Below are 20,981 nucleotides of genomic sequence, written 5' to 3' on the forward strand. Positions count from 1 at the left end.
TACGTTATGTAATGTTACGTTACTATTTTCCGTAATGTTGTTATGTTATGTGCTATTCTATGTTATGTTGTCATGTTACATTATGTTATATTGTGTTATTCTACCTACGTTACGTTGCGTTACATTATATAAGATTGTGTTATGTTATTAATTTTTCTTATCTTCTAATGTTATATATTATTTTATGTTATGTGTTCATGGTACGTTACAGTATGTTTTCTTATATTTTTTATATTATTATTTTATATTATGTTCTTACATTATATGTTATTTTATGTAATATTATCATGTTACACTATTACGTTATGTTGCATTGCGTTCCGTTACGTTGCGTCATGTTACATTGCGTTACATTTCGTTGTATTAACTGATAATATTCTTTTTATCCTATAATGGTATGTATCATTTTATGTTATGTATTGTTGTTTTATGTTATGGTGTGTTATGCTATGTTACTCTTCAGTACGTTATGTTATGGTACCTTATTTTTTTCTATATGATAGATTCTATCTTGGCATGGAGTTTGTCTATCGTTTTATGACTCGGTATTTCTTAATATGGCATCCACCACCACCACATCCCCCACCACAACATCCACCACATCCACCATATCCACCACCGCCACATCCACCACCACCACATCCACCACCACCTCATCCACCACCACATCATCCACCACCACCACATCCACCACCACCACATACACCACCACCACACACACCACCACCACATCCACCACCACCACATCCACCACCACCACATCCACCACCAGCACATACACCACCACCACGTCCACATCTACCACCACCACATCTACCACCAACACATCCACCACCAACACATCCACCACCACCACATCCACCACCACCACATCCACCACCACATCCACCACCTCCACCATCACCTCATCCACCACCACCACATCCACCATCACCACATCCTCCACCACCACCACATCCACCACTTCTACCGCCACCACATCCACCACCACCACCACATCCTTCACCACCACATCCACCACCACCACATTCACCACATCCACCACCTCATCCACCATCACCACATCCTCCACCACCACCACATCCACCACTTCTACCGCCACCACATCCACCACCACCACCACCACATCCTTCACCACCACATCCACCACCACCACATTCACCACATCTACCACCTCATCCACCACCACCTCATCCACCAACACCACATCCTCCACCACCACCCCATCAACCTCATCCACCACCACCACTTCCACCTCCACCACCACATCATCCACCACATTTACCACATACTTCACCACCACATCCACCACCACCACATCCACCACATCTACCACTTCATCCACCACATCCAGCATATCCACCACCACATCCCCCCCACCACCACATCCACCACCAACACCACATCCACCACCACCACATCCACCACCGCCACATCCACCCCCACCACCACCACATCCACCACCACCACATCCACCACCACCATCACATCCACCACCACCACCACATTGGTGTGTGTGTGGCTCTGTGTGTGTGCGGGTGCAAATGCAATAGGTCTCGCATTTGCAAGAGATTAAGCTATTGGCATTATAAATGACAATGCCATTCATTCATCTTTTTTGAAAACCAACACATAAATAAAAAATGTGTCATTTACAATGCCAATAGCTCTAACTTTTGCAAAGGTGAGACCGTTGCATTGTAAATGCTTGTTTTAAAAGAAGGGGAAACAGCAGTGTAAACATCCCTGTTCATAGTACAGCACCCTTAGGCAGGAGCAGTTCAAGCATTCATCCCTCCTTCAGGGATCAGGTACAGTTAGGGTTGCATCAGCATAAGCAGTGACAAATTGGGCAACAGCAGTGCAAGCTTTAGTTCATCACAGAATATGGAAAGCATGGCAGAAGCAAAGCAAGCTCCCCTCTCTCACAAAAGGCAAATGTGCAACCTTTCATTTCTTCACAACAGTTCCAGCATTACTGAGTTACAAACTTTCATCGCGCACAGAATATGAATGGTTAAGGCACGAGTGACATGTAGGTTACAGGCAGATGTTTTAGACAGATGCTTAACACCCTGCTGGGAATGTATAGGTAAATGAGCGAGTGAATATGTGATTTCTGACATCATTCTCACTTAGGTGATATTCCACATCAGCACTCTTAAAATCCTGGATGTTGTTATTTTGAGACCTGTTTTGTTGATTCTTTCTTATTCTACGTAATGAGAAATTGTAGTATCCTAGCAGGCCATTCTTATTTGTGACAGCTTTAAAACGGCTGTAGTAACTATGCACTAGTTAGGCACACAGATGTCAACCTCTTCGGAAAGGTGTTGAATGCATGTATATCATGTTGTGTGTAATCCCAGCCCTAGTGCTGCACCTGTTGAAAATGCTCAGGGCCACCAGTCCCCTGCCCAAATTGAGCAACAGCAGTGCAAGTTTAATTTCATCACAGAACAGGGACAGCATGGCGATAGCAAAGCAAGCTTCTCCTTCTCAGAAAAGGCAGTACATCTTTCATTTCTTTAGAACAGATCCAGCAGCACAGAATTGTACAAACTTTCATCACTCACAGAACATGAATCATGGTTACGGTATGAGTGACATGCAGATTACAGACAGGTTTCTTGAACAAGTGCTTAACATACTGATAGGAATGTATAGGTGGATGAGTGAGTGAATATGCGATTTCTGACATCATTCTCACTTAGGTGATATTCAATGTCAGCACTCTGAAAACCCTGGGTGCTGTCATTTTGAGACCTGTTTTCATTGATTCTTTGTTTTTCTATGCAATGAGAAATTGCAGTAACCTAGTAGGTCATTGTTATTTGGAACAGCCTTGAAAGTCCTGTAGTAAGTAAAGTATGAACTAGATAGATAGGCACTCATACGTCAACCTCTTCGGAAAGGTGTTGAATGCACATGAATCAGGCCGTGTGCAATCCCATCCCTAGTGCGTTGAAAATGCTCGGGGCCACCAGTGCATAAGGTTTTTAACTCAGCGGAACATTAAGTGTTCTGTAAAAATGCTCAATTCAATTCTTCAGAGCTTAACAATGCTTCTATTAGAAGTCTGTGCCTCGCAACTCGCACATACCGAAATAAGTCGTTCTTTTACCTCCTTGTCCACTTCGCGCACATAAAAAAAAACTGTTGTGGGTTGTTCTGACTAATGATGCACAGAGAAAACTTCCACGTTTAGTTCGAAATTAACTGACTAAAAGTTCATTTTGTTATCGCCCCGTCCTCTAGTACAGCCAGCCAATTGGACACTATAGGCCTCTTTACCTTTCGCCACACGTGTTGTTCCGTGTCTAACTTAAGCTCCCAAACATATTCAAAATGGTCCTTTTGTTACCTACCTGCCCTTTGACAAACTCCCTGGCGGCTACGCTCACCCGTTATCCCGCCTTTCTAGTATGTGCAGCCAATCCTAAAACTCCCGGCCTGTGACGTTTTGCCGTGGCCACAGTCCCTATTGTCTAAATCGCAGTTTCCATAGCAGCGGCTCACCTTGCCACGCGAGAGACACGAGGTGGTTCGGCCATGTTGTTTCTCGACGAGTCCAGACCAATGGGAAAATGCGCACGAGCGGAGGGGGCGGGGCTTCCCTGGCTCGGCGGTGAAGGGTTTGAATAAAGGCCGAGTTCTGAGAACGTTATTAACGAACTAAGATGAAGCCCCGCCCCTCGAGCGGAGCGTGCGTGCGCATTGATTGATCTCATAATCGGACGCAATGGAGGCGAGTCACAGGCTTCCCAGCCCGGAGGATCAACACAGTGGCCCCAGAGCAGCAGGATTGCAGACTGACGGGGGCCCTCAGGGGGAAGGTTTGCAGTCGGATCTAAACCCCCAAGAACTTACGCATTCTGAAGTTTGTCCTCAGCCTTGCAAAGGGGTTTGGGGCGAGAGTACCAAACCAGGAAGAGGACCACAGGGAGAGGGGGCGCCTAATGTCAGCCTCCTCCAGGGGAAGGGGAGCACACCTGCCAAAGGCCTCCTGGAGGAAAATAATGGTGCACCCACAGAGCCAAAGGAAATCCGAAGGGTATCATGGGAGGGCCTTGATAACCACAGAGCAGTCAAGGCACCTGCAGTTGAACATAGTCAAGATCAAGCTGGTAAGGTGGCCAGGATGGTGGTGGGTGAGATCAGAGACCAAAGTGAAGATCATATGGAATGCAGAGATGATCAAAGCGAGGTCCAAAGAAAGACCTGTGGTTCCACAAATGACCAGATTGATGCCTTTCATGATACTAGAGATTGTACGAATGAACATGCAGTGGATCAAAAGAGCTCCATGGCCTCTATAAGTGATCAATTTGAGATTCACAGGGACAGCAAGACACTCAGGAGTGATCAGAGAGTGTGTCTGAGGAGCACCATTGTGCCCATAAATGATCAGAATGAAGGTCTTAGAGATACCACGAGTGAACAAAGTGAGAGTGTTAGGCACAGTAGAACATCCACAAATGATGAGAGAGAGAGTCAAGAGTTTAGTAGGGGCAGTTCCAATGACCAGAGTGATAGCATTACTGACCACATAGGAGTTAGAGATTCAATGTGGGTGACTAGTGGGCATGCAGAGGACCAAAGATTATCCAGGGGATTGTCGTGGGAAACAAGTGACCAGATCCACCATGACCACAGGATCACCAGAGGTATAGTATGGGACTCTAGTGACCAAAGAGTGGTTCACACAGATCACAGGACCATGCGAGTGTCACCATGGGATATTAGCGATCAGCGGGAAGATCAAAGGACCACCAGGGGTTTGGCCTGGGATGCTGCACAAGAAAGGAATGTTTACTTTAACCACAGTTCCTCTAGAGGGGCTCCCTGGATGGCAAGTGACCAAAGGGATAACCCCACTGACCATCTGACAGCCCGGGGATCATGGGCAGCAACAGGCCAGTGGCAGATCCACACCGACCAGAGAGGGATTCCATGGGAAGTAACTAGTCACAGGGGGAGTCTCGCTGATCACAGGTCAACCAGGCCATCGTGGGAAGCAGTTGACCAAAGTGGGGGGCACTGTGACTTAAGGTCAGTAAGAAGGCCATGGGAATCTACTGACCAGCCAAACTGTCCAAATGATATTGACCATCGGGAGATTACCTGCAGAGGCTCATGGGAGGCACAATGTGACCAGAAGAGCCTAACAGACAACAGGATAGCCATCAGAGGATTGTGGGAAAATGAGCAGAGCAAGGGCCATCATACTGACCACCGAATTGCTTCCAGAGGATGTTGGGAGACCAGTGACCAGAGCAAGGGCCACATTGAAAATAACCAAGCGGTTATCTCTGCAAGAGGTTGTTGGGAAGACACAGACCGGAGTAAAGTTCATAGTGATGCAGACCTTAGAATGCTCTCATCCCCTGGTTCATGGGGAACATGTGGGGATGGCCAAGGAACCTTAACTAGAGCAGAAGAGAGCAAGGCTAATGGAGCTGTAGAGGAAAACAGAGGGTATGGCACTAAGGGAGTGTATGTCATTGTCAAAGACGGAGCTATTAAAACTGAGCACATGGAGGAAGCGAAACCCGAAAAGCTTGTGGCTGAGCATGAAAGGGAACAAAGAGAGAATGCTGGTGTAACAAAACCCCCAACGCCCAACGGATATTTACATCCTCAGAGCAAAGAGATGCTCTTAGCACAGGAATCTGCAGTCTATGGGACCTCCTCTCAGGACCTAAGAATACCCCTGACACTCCACCCTGTGCCTCCAGGCACAAGGATCCAGTTTCAGGCACCTCCAGCTTCCTCTGAAGTGATTCGAATTACCAAGATGCCTCTGACACCAGTACCCATCAAAATGCAATCCTTGATGGAGCCATCTGTGAAAATTGAGACTAAGGATGTCCCTCTGACTGTGCTGCCATCGGATGCAGGTATCATTAATGCATTTCTCACTGTCCTTACTGTACTTCTTTTGGATTGAAGATTTTATGACTTGTGTTAATGGCAAGGGCATGCAAGATGCATACGATTTAATCACTAAGTTTGCATTCCCAACATATTTGTTATTGTTACAGATGATGAACGTTAAATATAAGGTTCTCAAAGACTCAAGTCATATTTAGATGTGTGTGTGTGTGTGTGCATGAGAGAGAGAGAGAGATACTGGGGTAGGTGCATTCTAATGTGTTACCTGCTAGTTATCACCTCAAACCCCAAAGGAAACGTGCATGACTGAGTAGAAAGGATTAACGTGAATACATAACCACCCCAGTAACTTGTGCTGTCCTCTCACATCCACACATTCGCAGTAGCCGTACTCTCTTAAAGTACTGAAGAAGAAGAGTGACATCTTAAAACTTTTCACAGAGTGTGTTCATAATGATTTCTCATTCCACTGCTATTAACTCTTTCAAAATCACTTTATTTACAAAATCTGTCACCCAACCACCCAAAAAACATCAAATTAAGTGTCCCCTGCAATAATTTCAAAAGAAAGTCCATTTGTCTGGGTGGACGCAAGAAACATATAAATAACTCTACCCGAAAATATATGTAAACTATAAAATATAGTACATTTAAAAAAGGTGATATATTTTACAATTACAATAAACATTTTAATTTTTTTAAATACACTCCTAAAAAATGAAGTAATCCTTACTGCCACCTGTTTAAACTTCCGGGCAAATAAAAAATCTATGGCCTGGACTACTGTTTAAAATCCAGCTTGTATAAACAAAGGTCTCAAGAATTTCTTCTGAAAAAGGTGGCTGGGCGCATTAATATAACATATGCGATTCTATTAGATTTTCTCAATGTGAAAGTACAGTTATAGGTACCCTAGCTTTAATTTCCTGCTGCTTTAATTATAATCCCAGAAGAGATAACGCAAGATTCTTACATAATTTAGGACTGGGGATACTTAACAGGTAATTAGTAATACCAGCACAGTCTTTTCCTTTGCAAAGACCATGCAAATACTATTTTTTCTCTGAATAAATCTTTGCAGAAAAGAAAGTTCAGGTGATATCTCCATTAGGAATTATTTGGAGACTGCTATCAATTCTTTCCTGGCTATGGCTCTGGGGTAAACATTGTAAAAATAAAAGAAGCTTCAGTCTCCTACACAAGGCAGGTGCCTGTTTACTAGAGCAGAAGATATTTAATAAAACGCTCAACATCGAACAAAGACACCTGCTGTCTTCTTATTGAAGAAAAAAATCCGTACTCTGCTGCGCCAATCCTACCTTCACATGAGGACCCATGCTCAACAACCTCACTGGGCTGCTGTTTACTTAAGAGAGCACTAACTTTCAGAAAGATGTTAAATAAACAGGCAAGCAATTATTTACAAGAAAATAATTTAAAAAAGGAAGCCTGAACCACTTAACTTTAGAACACATTCACTTTTAAAACATTGTGCCAGCAGCGGCCGGCACAGGTAAGTGCAGTGATGCAGGGCAAGAGGGGGGAGCGGACAGACAACGGAATGTGTTATTTATTTATTTAATCATACCTATTCCGTCATCTGTCGACTCATTCCCCGGCTCACTGCATTTACCTGTGCCGACCGCCGCTGCATCTTGCAACAAACGTATAAACACGACAAAGTCTCTTCTACATTCAAAAAGTGTATTCATTAACAGACAGAAGCTTTTGACCTTCAGGACATCAGATTTTATCTGGGCATTTAGAAGTATATTTAAAAAATGAACATAGAAACATTCATGCCTACTCCCAGCCTGATAATGCCAAAAGTGAACTAAGAGGCAAGACAGTTGTGACATCAAACCCTCTGGGTGACTTGGATTGTTATTATACATGGGCAGCATTATAGTTTATTATATCAAGCACAGTAGAAGGTTTGTACAGTGTATTTGCTAAACACATATATTTCAAGGTGCTCTTACATATGAGATGAGAAAAAGAGTGGCAAAGTGGAATAAAACAATTGCCTAGGTTCACACAATTTGGTCAAGCCTGTAAGCTGGAATTGATTATAGGTTTTTTGGCTTACACATCGTGCAATTCTATTTCATTCCAGTTCAGTAATGAAGTTACTTCTTTTTTTCACACTTGACTCTCCCGAGGTTGTGTTAGCAGGTAGAGAAGGCTGGTAGAGGGATAGTGATTCAGATACAGCATAACACAGTATGACTCTTCTAGAGATTAGGTGATTCATTTGGAGGGCAGTGGGAATTCACCCCTCAAAATAACTTTAATGTCTCACTGACCACACCATGAACATGCTTTGCTTCCCCAACGCCTACCATACCCCCACCCCATTGGCATCAATTCAGCCCTTGGGCACAGCACAGACCATATTTTGTGGCCCCTTAGGAACATGTTTGCGAGTACCCAATGCGCTAAATCAATGTTGTAAAAATCAGTGTTAAGCCAAACACCAATAACAATCAGTCAGAAACCTGTGTTCCCATCATGTAGTACACATGTCAAAAATGCATTTAATAACTAAAAACCCTAGTCATATTCATATTTTTCACAAAATCAACATAAAATGCTGATAAAATCAAAACTAACAAACAGTAATTGACAGATACACTATATCATTTTCTTTCACCAAGTACTCCCCATCAGTGTGTTAACCCCTTAAGTGCTGCCTCGGTGCATTGGCCGACGGCAGCACTACCTCCCCAGTGCTGCGCACGACCATTGGACGTCCATTCAGCACTAGTTCCAATGGACAGCGCAGCACTGGGGAGGAATGTTTAATAGCATCTATGAGGTTAATGTGCCTAAATTTGCTTTGTTTTAATTTGGGCTCCAACGCAGGGGTTATATTGCTGATTTAGCATAAAATAGTAGAAGGTAGGGTGAATTCCCGGAGAAGTGCAAAACAAACAAGGCAATGCATCGTAGAGATATAGAAAGCATCAAACATGAAAAACCAAAAGGAGGACCTGAGTGAACAAGGGTAAAGAGGTGCAGTATAATCTTGCTATATTATAAAATCTTCCTATGTAAAAAGAAAGAACCTCTCAAATCCCCCCTACCCTATCTTAAAGATGAACTCTGTCAGATCATTGTAAAAAACATTAATGAAAAATACTATCACGTTGTTGACATGTCACAAAGCTTACTTTCGTTCTACAGCTACCACACTTCCCATTATTGAATGAATGTTGACATTCATCCACACTAAATAGCTTTTCATGGAGGTGTGGCTTCATTTATTTTAGCTACTTATTTTTCAGCTCAATAGGTTATAAACTTTCCATCTATTGAGAACGTTATAATCGCTCTCCTTAACTCTTCCAAAATGGCATCTCTTATAAACTCTGCCCTATAGCTGCAAAAAATTGTCTGAAAAAATTCAGTGGAAAAATATTACAAAACAAATGTAACAAGTTAGAAATAACATAATCAAGGAGTAACATATATGTTAATAACAGCATTTCAAACTAGACAGTATAGCAAAAATATATTTTAAAGCAGAGCTTGAATAGACTGCATTTAAGGGAGAGCACTGGGCCTATTCCCGTATCGTCTTCCGTATTTTGCCACCACAGACAGAGTCCATCTCTCCATCCAATGACAAACGTTTTCTTGGTTATGCTAAGACCTATTTTTTGTATGTTTTGTTCCGACTTAATTTATAGCTAGCAAGTCAAAAATAAAGAGTTATTTGTTTGGAAACAACTGAGCACCGTCGCAGATTTTGGACTTGCTAGGTGTATTTGAAGGGATATACTCTTCTCTTTGTATTTGTAGCTCACCCATGTTTTTTATTGTGGCAATGGCCAGGATGGTAGAAATTGGAGGTAATTAGTAAAAAATGCAGCATGTAGATCTAGTTTAGGAAATGTAAGTTAAAGCCAGGGTAGCAGACAGCATGTTTGTAATGGATGGGTGGCAAATTATTTGAGCTAACGTTCAGGGTTTTTAACATTAACATTACATTAGAGTTAACCTTTTTGCTATGAGTAACTTTCTCATTGTTTAAATGGGTATTTTTACCATTGTGTTTGTAATTTGACAATAACAACAAATATCACACTGTTTCAAAATCCCTAAATTTTGCTGAGCATAGCTATTCATCACCATCCTGCTTACAGACTGGATAGAGTCCTCAATCTCACCATTTTCTAAAAACCCAATTCACTGTCAGGAGGCTCGCCAAAAAGTCTGGTGCAAAAAATCTTTCTCCACTTCCTTTACTTCATTAAATCCCCACCTGCACCAGCAGAAACAAAATCCCAGTATTCCACCACACACTTTATTTCAACTCAACTGCCACAGGGGTGACCAACCTCTCTTTTTCAATCCTCTAAATCAAGGAATAATTCATCTCTTTCATTAACAGATCCAAGAAGAAGAAAACAGACTGCATACTCCTTTATTACCCAGCCTCCATGAATAAACACACAGAAAACACTCATCTTCACCAAGCCAAAGTAAATCCCCTCATGAGTATTTCAAAAGAACCAATATTTGTGATTTTATCTCGCTCTCCAATACATGTCACTCAGTTTGTATTTCTCTAAAAAAGTAAAGTAACTAGCATTGAAATTCAACTGTTGGTTCCCCACTACCCTTCACTCTTAATCCAACTGGGAAGTCTCAGATTTTTTTTCTCAGTATTTTCGTACACTAAGCTTGCAGCCTACCCATCAATACATAAAACATGTTTTCTCTGTTAGTTTTGAATTTTTATCACACGTTTTATTTACAACATCATGTCTATCCTGCTGACATAAGAACATGCCATGACTGCTCATGCCTGTCAAAATCTACCCTCAACACCTGTGGCTTTAGAAATATCACTAGATAACTGGCCTCCTGAAATTCAGATAGGGTATAATTTTTGAGAAGTAAAACACCAAACGTTTAGGAATAAATATGTTATGTTATAATCTTGAGTGGTTGATCATACATCATATTTTACCTTTCGGATGATAATTGTAATCTTTCCTTGAATAATATAAACATATCCTACAAAATTCTGGTTGAGAATCAGGTCCATGCTGAAACATGTTTCGCCACTTGTGACAAATAGTGTCTTATAAGTTTTCAATACTGTTTGGTAAGATCAAAGAACTATCGACGGTATGGATGCTAAGGAGAAACCCAGAGTAAACAGGAACATTCCACAGTGACCTTTATTTTAACAAAATGTTGCCTGATAACAGGAATGTTTCAGTCTCTCCTGGCCTACACAGTTTAGTTACTGAAAGATGTACTGTTGTTCAACTTCAGTCTTAAAGCTGATTATTCAGCCTCCTGTGATACTACCAATCCAGGTTTTTGACTGGTGCATGCAACAGTGGGACATACATTTTAAGTTAAGAATAATGCTGTTGACATGTGAATAGACTGCAAGAAGTGCTTGATAAGCCTCACTGATCTAGCTACATATTTCATCTGAAACAATAAAGGGGCTTTACAGCAAAGTCCTTAACGGTTCTTACTTTTCTTTTCAGCCCTTAACAATGCTCTGTGATGTATCTCATGGATCAGCCAATCCTGTTTAATGCACATATTTAACTGTTTGGCAATGAACTGGCCAGCACAACATCCATTCATAAGATGACTTACCATTACCAGTCAATGAAAAAATACTCTGCCCTTGCAATTAATTCCCTAAACCATCCTGGCTTTTACTGGTGCTAATTGCGTACCGGCATCATGAAAACTAACCAGTCCTCGTTAGTCTGTTGCTACACAAGAAACATTTGGGAATGTACTCCTGACAACAGCTTGAGTCAAACTTTTTCCAGTGTGGAAAAAAGAGGGTGTAAGGAATTTCTACTAAAAAATGTTGTCAGGTTTGACATTATGAAATTTAACCAGGGATTACGATATTTACTGTAATACTTGTAATTCCAATGTGTGCGGCATTAGTATCTACCGCACATATCAAAATTTAGGAGCCAACTCGTAGTAAGGACCATAGACTTTGGAACACCCTTCATTCCAACAACCATTTGGCTCCAGAATTCTCATTAATGGTCCTTCTAAAAATGTATCCGCTCTCCCATCAATCAAAAAAAGATGCACTACCATCATCTCTAAAAAAAATATTCTTGTCTGTGAATTGTGTCTTTATCAAGCTCTTTTACCATTTGGTAAATTTATTTGTTAACAATGTTAAAATATGAAACATATATGTGTATCATGCTTGCAAACAAAAAATGCTGCGATCTCTATATGATGCTGTTGTAAATAAGGTGCCAAAACCTTTTACAGATTGATAAACCTACGGATCCACTTAAGTTACAAGATTTTGTCTAACTTGTAGGTTTGGAAACGTAACCAGTAACAGATATTTTATAATTCGGTGTCGATTAGGTTCTTGGATTACCTCAGAGTGCCTAGTGTGATGCTTATTCAGCTCATTCATCCATTAAATATGCATTTATGGAGCACAGCCAACAACATTGTGCACATTAGAGTACTCACATTCTTCCTTAAATAGGCAGTGGACCCCATCGGGAAGCCCTCTTGAATGTTATATGCCAAGAGTGCAGCTGTTGCTTTTTTATGATAGCCCAGATGATACTGTGCTACCACCTGATCAGTTTGAAATTCTGTTATTACAACATGACAAAGTAGACTGCGTTGTTTACTAACCTCATAGTAATGCGTTCAGAATATGCAGTTAAAAGATTGCTTTGAAAATGCTGATCATCCAGACATATTTTCTATTAGCCATTGACTAGTGAAAGAATTGACTTTTCAACACAAGTATTCTTATGGTCTGATTAAGGATTCCTAAGATTTTGAGATTGGCATGTAAAGAACTTCAATGAAGAGGCAGAAGGACAGTAGTTGTTGGTATATACTTTTTCCTCCAACATTCTAATGCTTGGCTTTTGTTTCTCCCTCTTTGATTTAGGGCCTTTTCCCCTAGTGGGAGGTAGAAATATTCGGATAGCATTAAAGCAAACAAAAAAAAGAAGATGCCATTTTTCTAGCCAAACAGTACAAGGAACATGAAAAAATTGCAAAAGTGAATACTCTTAAGGGTTTTTGGTGTTAAAATGCGCAGCTTAAAAAAGTACACAAAAGTAGTTTTTTAGGGAGACAACACCATGCATCCACATTTTTTTTCACAACACAATTTTATTGTCAACAGCCAAAATACGCCTGTGAAGTCCGTATGCCATAACAGCAAAGTGTACATAGTACAAATATTGATGTCAACACTTTGTGGCCAAATATGCAAAAAGGGTTATATGCATAAAACATATTGCAATAACAAGTAACTGGAGTGTCGTTAGTCATGCAAGCCACTTTTAGTTAAAAAATTCTGTGGCTACGTTGTGGAAAGTTCTTAAACTTTGCACATTCATGAAGTTGTGAACTAGGTGTAGTTCTGTCAAGTAAGTGTACATTTTCTACAACCCTGTTATAATCATCCCACTTGTCCCCGTCAAAATGGCTTTTTTCATGAATCTAACAAACATCCATCTTCTTTTTAATTGCGTGATCTCCGGCTATTTAGGATGGATGCCTATATTCTGTCAAAGGAAGTCTTTTCTGTCACGTTAAGCCTCTTCCACAACCATCTGAATTTTCCAGGATTCTATGTAAAAATTCAAGTATAGAAAAGGAGATTTTAAAAAGTAGAGGTTAAAATTGTTTAAATATTATGCAGGTCTATGCAAAATACAAAAAAATTGAGTTAAAAAGTAACCCTTTTATCAATCTGCTTGTGAATTAAACATATACATATGTTAACCCTTAAGCCCTTTTACTGCCTACTTAACTTTAACTCTTACCTTTTTTCGCATACACCTTGCTGTCTCTTTGTTGCTGGATGCTCCTTCGTATCTCTGTTCCACCTCACAGGCCACAAATCTTCTGCATCTTCTCTTTATACCATTAGTTATATAATCACCTAAACCCCAACCCTGAACCATACTCTAACCCCAAATGTAACCTCTTCTGTTACACATACCTTACACCTACCCTTATTCTAAGCCTAACTATAGCTTAACCCCAAATGGAACGTAACCATACTCCTGCCCTTTACTCCACCTTTCACTCTTACCCACTCATAACCCTAGCTCTTTCTCCTACACTAACCCCTTACATTACTTCATCACTTACACTGTCCTTACTCTAACTGTAACCTCTAAAATATAATCCAAACCTAACCCAAAACTTCGTTCTAACTCCCTCTCTTACCCAATGCTGCCACATGCATTTTTTTTTTACTATGGTTATGACTTTGTTCTATATTTTATTTTTCTGAAAACACCCTCACCTGCCCATTTCAGGAATACAGAACTGTTGGACAAAACCTTTTCTAATCTAAAAACCCACATCCTCATATACCACTGAAATATTAGAAACCCTGTGTTCATTCATGTTAAACAATATGGTAAAATGTATTTTTTGGGAGTTGTATAACTATCACAAGCAGTGAGTACTCTGGTTTTGGATTAGCGAAACACAAAAGGGTAGACTATCATCTTTGTATAGAGGTCTGTTGGCACTCAACCGATAAAGAACTCTCTACAAAGATGATAGCCTATTCCTATGTGTTTCACTGACCCAAAACAAGAGCACTCGCATCCTGTGATAACGGATGCCTTTGATCAACAAAATGGTGCTGTGCTGACCTGGACTGGCATTACTGACCTGTTCTCCCTCTGCATCATAGTTACCTGCTTTCTTTGAGTATCTGATATTCATGACGATTTCAGTGAAGTTGGTAAACTCCTGGTACGTCACCAGGAATGCTGCATCTACTGCCTCCTTGGTGGCCTTCCTCTATGCAAAGCCTTGCAGCACCAATGCCACCCTGCCCTATGGCTGGAAGGGAGCAGGAATAGAAATCACTGTATCCCCCTGCTATGAGAGGAAGAGGGACTCTAAGCCACCTCCTCTGCTCACCCCCCAACACTGGGATATGGTCAGCATCATCATGACACTCGGGAAAGCTTGTTCTTTCAGCTGACGCAACATCTTCTGGCTTACATCTTTTTGCTCCAATGAAGGAGAAGGAAGCAGAGGGGAGAGGTACAATTATAGGCTGCGGCTGAGGCAGTGACTGGATTTCCAGACAGGACTGTAGCATAGCCTAATCACATGGCTCTAGAGTAGCTTGAAGATGTGGCTGCGCGGGGGTAGGAGGGGTGCAGAAACCTAACTGGTAGATGTGTCATCATCCACATCTGAATATTCCAGCACTGTTTTAACTACAAGAGAGGTGTGCAGGGTGTTGATTGACATTAGGTTCTGAAAACACAGGGCTTAGAGCATCAAGCATCCACATTCTATCACATGAACTGAGTTGAACTTCAAACGCATACTGGTTTATAGATAGAAATACACTTTTTACACACAAGACGGCTCCGGTGGACAGAATTTTTAGTGTAACTGCTGTTTGTCCATTAAGCTTTGATCAATAAAAACGAATACAACATTCATTCTGACACCTTCAAAGTGCTAGACCACTTATTACCTTGAAAAAAAGAGAGAAGCTCATTGAAACAGGCCATACAATGATAAATCCCCATGGTAGTAATCCAAATCACATAGATGTAGGGATTGCCACCAGTGAAAATTGCATGTGCTATCAATTTGCAGAAGATGGTACTGATTTCACATATGGCAGCATTTCCTGGTTTCTGTAACCATATTTTATGTATATGCTATAAGATATATATTGGGAAAATGGGAAACAACAGTAAGGATAGGCAACATATTTCACCTTTCAGATGCATGCTCTAGTTCTCCCTTTGTAGAACATTTCAGAGTCTGGCACCTACCAGGATGACATACAGTGTATTATAGTTGAAGTTTTCAAAATTGCTATAAGTGGAAATATGTAACAGGTGCTGTGGAAAAAGAGTCCAAATGACTGCTGTTTGGACAAGATTGAATGAAGTATAAGATGAGTATATACAAGAAAACTCTATAATCCAATGTAATCATTCTTCTACTTCTGTGTTTCTGGCAACTTTTCTAGAAGACAGTGTTACTTGGCTGAATGATCAGTCACATGGTTTCTGTACAAGGAACACTCTTCATCCACATTTCTGGTGGTTATAATTCAGATCACTGAAATTATGCGATTTCATGGCCACTGTGTTTTCTGCATAGTTATGGATTTGCCACATAATCCAATATCTGCTGCATAATTTGCAGATTTTAACAAAACAATGTGCAGCTCATACAGATAAAAGGTTACTTAAAATGCAGCAATATGTGTTGCTGTGCAGTGGATGGCCCATCGCAAAAGTTGAGTGGTCACCTTTCCGTTATTTATTGCTGTATTTGGGTGTTAAACTGTTTCTAGTAAGTTAAAACCCTTGCTTGAATAGTGTTAAATGTTAAAATGACAAAATAATGAATTAATCTTATCACAAAATGTGCTGCTTCATGCAACATAATTTACCTTTTCTAAATGTATAATTTAGTAAGCCCTGAGCCTTAATTTTATCCTTCCCTGTTGCATAATTCCACTGGCTCTAGTTGGTATGTTAAAAATACTTTTTTATGTTGAAATAATACTTCTTTTGCTTCTCCATTCCAAACACTTATTGCAGAGTCTCTTTTTCTGTAAACCGTACTTGGGAATCACTGAGTTCAATGTCCCAATTGAACACAGTAGGGTGCTAGGTAGAACCTCTTCGAGCAGGCCACCCAGCCTGGGATGTCTGCTTTGGACCCATTCCTGCTCTCTTGGAAGTCAGGCTTGTGGAAGTGCCCCTGAGGAAGGGTTGGAAGGTGACTGAAGACCTGGGCTCTTCACAGGATGGCTAGGGCTCTTGCATCGACCTGGGAGAACAATTAAATGAAAAATAGCCCCTGAACTTGTCTCTTTTTAAACTGGAGGGAGATAGATACGCTTTCTTGTAATCCTTGGATCCTGAGTGACAAAGGGGATGTTTGACTGCCTCCCTGAGCAGTTCAGCCAGCTGGTCATCCCAATAATTAATTATGGTGTACAACGTGATGGCTGAACTTAACTGGACATCTGGTTGCACCATGCTTTAAACCTGCACTGAGGAGGCAAGCTGTGCATAGAAATACACCCCAAGCTAGAGCCAGGTTCCTTGGGGTCCAGCTAGGACTCAGTCCGGAATCCAATAAGAGCTTTTTATCCTAAGGATGCTTGGGGGTCTCTGCCAAGCTTCTAGGAGGGTGCAGGGCCCCCAGGCAGAAGATGGAGCTCAAGTCCAGGGGCCCTGACCCAGGTTGGCAGGAAGGTTCTCATAAACCTCTGGCTGGGGCCTGTTTAGAGCGTTTCACCTTCTGGAGCTAGGGGCCCTCTTCGGGCCTGAGGTAAGGGTTCTGAGACACTTTGTGACATCATAGGCCAGCAAAGGATGCCCAGGCTGAGGGCACCAAACCCCAGGCCTGCTGGTGCTCTTACCAGCACTTATCAGAGCTTTCCACTGTGCCAGAGCGGAGAAGCTCTCCCCGGGTTTGCAGAACCCCTTCTTGAGCACCTGGTGATACAACAGGCCAGCATTTGGAGCATTGGTCGAGGGGAATGCACCATGGGCGTGCTGGAATTCTTCCATAGTGCCGAAACTTGGGAGCACTTAGTACATCCATGGCTAGTGAATGGAGCCTAGTCCCATGGCTTGCACCCCTTGAATGTTGGAGCTCTCACCCGGACCTGACAGAGCCTTGGAGCTGAGAAGCCCTTCCCGGGTCTGCGGAACACTGTCCTGGGCACTTTATGATTCATGGGCTGGTGCTGGGGGAACCCCTCCCTTGAACACTACCACCAAAGTTATTGAATGTGCCAGGAGGCAAAACAGAAAATAATGCAGACTCAGCATCTTACCACATACACACCACAGGTCTGCTGGAGCCCTAATTGTGACTAGTCAGAACTTTGGTTCCAACCATTCTGGAGCGGGGCATCCAACCACAGACCTGTGGAACCGTATCCTGAGTATATTCTGACACTGGTGGCTAGCGATTGGAGCCCTGGACTGAAGGGTGGGGGTGCTGCTCCTATAGCCAAACCAGAGTTCTGACTAGGAACCCAGCTGGATCTTTCCATCCTGCTGGAGCAGTGGAACGTACCCAGGGCCATCAGCACCATATTGTGTGCAGTTTGTGGCACCATGGGCTGAATAATGGAGCCCGACACTCAGGCCCACTTATTGGCTCTGTCTGAGTACTCACCTGGGAACCAGTCAGAGGAATCCATCCCAACCAATGGAAGCCTCTCTGGCCCTATTATTTGCCTTAGCCGGTTTGCTAGTAGCTTCATAAGTATTTTGGGCTCAGCATTCAATAAGGAAATGGGTCTGTATGAGGTACATTCATCTTTTGGTTTCCCTGCTTTGGGTATGGCCACTAGTGTGGCAATACTTTGGTCACGTGGGAGTATACCCAGTTCTTTACTGTCTTCTAACATGCTCTTTATATAGGGGTCCAGTTTGTCAGGTTTGAGTTTGTATAGTTCAATGGGCAGACCGTTTGGGCCCAAGGCTTTTCCTGGTCATAGCGCTCTGATCGCCGTCGCTAGTTCGACGTCTGTAAATGCACTCTCCAATGCCTCTCTTTCTGAGTCAGCGAGGGAGGGTAATGGGGTGTCTGCTAGCAGTGCAGAGGAGGCCTCTTCCGGAAGCGCCGAACCACTCCGGTACACTTGTGAGTAGCGAACTCGCGTACTATGTCGTGGGGTTCTGTTAGCACAGCACCCAAACTACTCTTAAGCTCTAGCACTAGCCTACTTGCCCTTTCTTTTTATGTCCAACCAGCAATCAGTTTGCCTGCTTTGTCTCCTTGGTCGTACAGGCGTCTGTCTTTGTCTCTCGCTAGGGTTTGGCAGCATCGGTTGCTAGTGCTTTGTACTCGGCTTCCTTGAGCTGCATTCTATGGAGAGCGGCTTGATCTTCACCGTCTTTCACTGCCTCCTCAAGGCGAAGGAGTTCGTGCTCACAAGCGACCATCTGTTTTGTGTTTTCCTTGCGCAGCCCAGCTATGGCTGAGAGGGCGTGGCCCCTATCACTGTTTTGAACGCTTCCCATAGGGTAGTGGAGGAGTTTACTGTGCCTTAGTTTTCTTGAAAATATTGGTCGAGGTTTTGGGTGAGCGCAGCTTTAATTTCCGGATTGCGGAGATACCATGGGTGCTACCCAGCCTACCATTTTTTCACCTACCGTGAGGTGAGCCCACAGAGGAGAATGATCAGAGATACCCCTCGCCAAGTACTTGACTTCTTATGTAATAGTGTTTTATTGTATGGGCATGAGAATCTAATCTAATCTAGAGAATGTGTGGTGGGACCCTTGAGAAGAAAGTGTATTGTTGGAGGTCTGGATGGCGCATTCTCCAGAGGTCCACGAGGCCGAAGGCCTCAATGAAGTTGGAGAGCCAGTTGTGCCCAGTACTAATGTCCCAGGGCGGGTGGCGGTCGAGAACCCCTAAGACAACCGCATTGAAGTCCCCACCCAGTATGAGTTGCCCTTCAGGAAGGGAGAGTAAAAGCTGCCCAAGTTATTTATACAATTGTGTTTGGAGACCTGGTGGAATATATACCACTAGTAGCGTAAGGCTTTGCCCTTCCCAGTGTCCTGAGTCCACTGCGTAGCGCCCCAGTAGGTCTGTCCATGTGTCTTTGATGTTCAGCAGGAATGTACGTTTAAGTAGGCTGCCTACCGCGCATCACCCGGAAGGGAAGCCAGCGTGTGCCGCCATTGTGTATCCCCACCTGTTTAGTGCCTTACAATTGTTACCAATTAGGTGTGTCTCTTGGAGCAGTGCAACATGTGGGGAGAGATGCTTTATGTGTTGGAGCACTATGCTTCTTTTCACCTTGTCCCCAAGCCCATTGACGTTCCTACTGTTGAGTTTTAGACCCTTATCCCACTGCATATTCACTTTTAAAAACCAGGGAATTGTCGCACCTGCGCATCATGTAACACAACCAAAGCATGAAATAACGTTTCCTGCATGACCAAGAAGAAGCCCTCCAATCCCCCCTCCCACGTTGACATAAGAAAATTACATTAATACTGAAAATAGCACCCTTCCCCTGAAGTCATCCCCTCCTCCCTGCTACCTTGCCAAGTAGGTTTAAAACTACCCACATCCACAACTAGCCAGAGTGCCTATCGCCCCAAGAACAAGTCAACAATTTACGAGGGAAAAATGGGCTAGCACCGACTCCGGCCGCCCAAGGAATACCATCAACTCCGGCCGCAAAAGGCATACCCCCCACCCCCTCCTTAGAGAAAAAATTGTGAGGTTAAAGGACTCCAGGATCATGTCAACCCCACGTCTCACTAAATATCCCCCGCCCACCTCATTGTTGGAAAGTTTATACATTACAGTTTGTTGAGGTGGATCCGTGGGTTCAATACCACAAAGTTCAGATTGCTCCGTCTCTTTGAACCACTGGTGTCCCCGGGCTACTGGACCTCGATCTCCAGGAACGCTGACTCTGCCTGTCGATGTCTGATCTGCCATCCGCCGAACCTAGCGAATGGGTGCGGGTGTCTCTCCAGTTCTCACCCGTATTCGCAGTTGCTCTCCGAGTGGCCACCCTGTCCAACCAGCCCTGCACCTCTGATGGGGCCGTGAAGAAAAGGGATTAGCATCTGCTATGACTTTGTGCTTTGCTGGAAAGAACATCATGTACTTGATTCCTCTTTCTCTGAGCTCTTTCTTGACCCCATCGTAGGAGCGCCGTTCCTGTTGAACCTTGAGCGTGAAGTCAGGGAAGAATTGCACTGTCGCATTTTCATATTGTAGATCTCTTTGTGCTCGAGCTGCCTGTAGAATTGCGTCATGGTCCCTATAGTTAAGAATTATCGCAGTTATAGTCCTGGGTGCTGCTATCGGTTTGGAACTGGGGCTTGGTGCCCGATGCACCCGTTCGATTGTGAATAAGATGGAGAGCTGCTTCGGCTTGAGGTGATTGAAGATGAATTCCTCCAGGAAGAGGTCCATACTCGGCCCTTCTGATCCCCCCGGGACCCAGACCACTCTTATGTTGTTTTGGCGGGCTCTTTCTTCCTGATCTTTGAGTTTCAGTGCCATCTGGCGGTGCTGGTGGACTAGCTGTTGTATCC

At 43.0% G+C, this 20,981-nt stretch overlaps 1 protein-coding gene across 1 annotated transcript in view; it reads left to right on the forward strand.

Moving 5' to 3' along the window:
• The first annotated feature begins 3,742 nt into the window (after nt 1-3,742).
• SOX30 (SRY-box transcription factor 30) overlaps nt 3,743-20,981 on the forward strand; it is a 620,328-nt gene continuing 603,089 nt past the window's right edge. The window contains exon 1 of the mRNA XM_086928803.1: nt 3,743-5,900. Coding sequence (XP_086784929.1) covers nt 3,743-5,900 — 2,158 coding nt within the window. The remainder of the gene's footprint in view (nt 5,901-20,981) is intronic.

This window comes from Lissotriton vulgaris, chromosome 7 (genome assembly GCF_964263255.1).
Source record: "Lissotriton vulgaris chromosome 7, aLisVul1.2, whole genome shotgun sequence".
Classification (NCBI taxonomy): Eukaryota; Metazoa; Chordata; class Amphibia; order Caudata; family Salamandridae; genus Lissotriton; species Lissotriton vulgaris.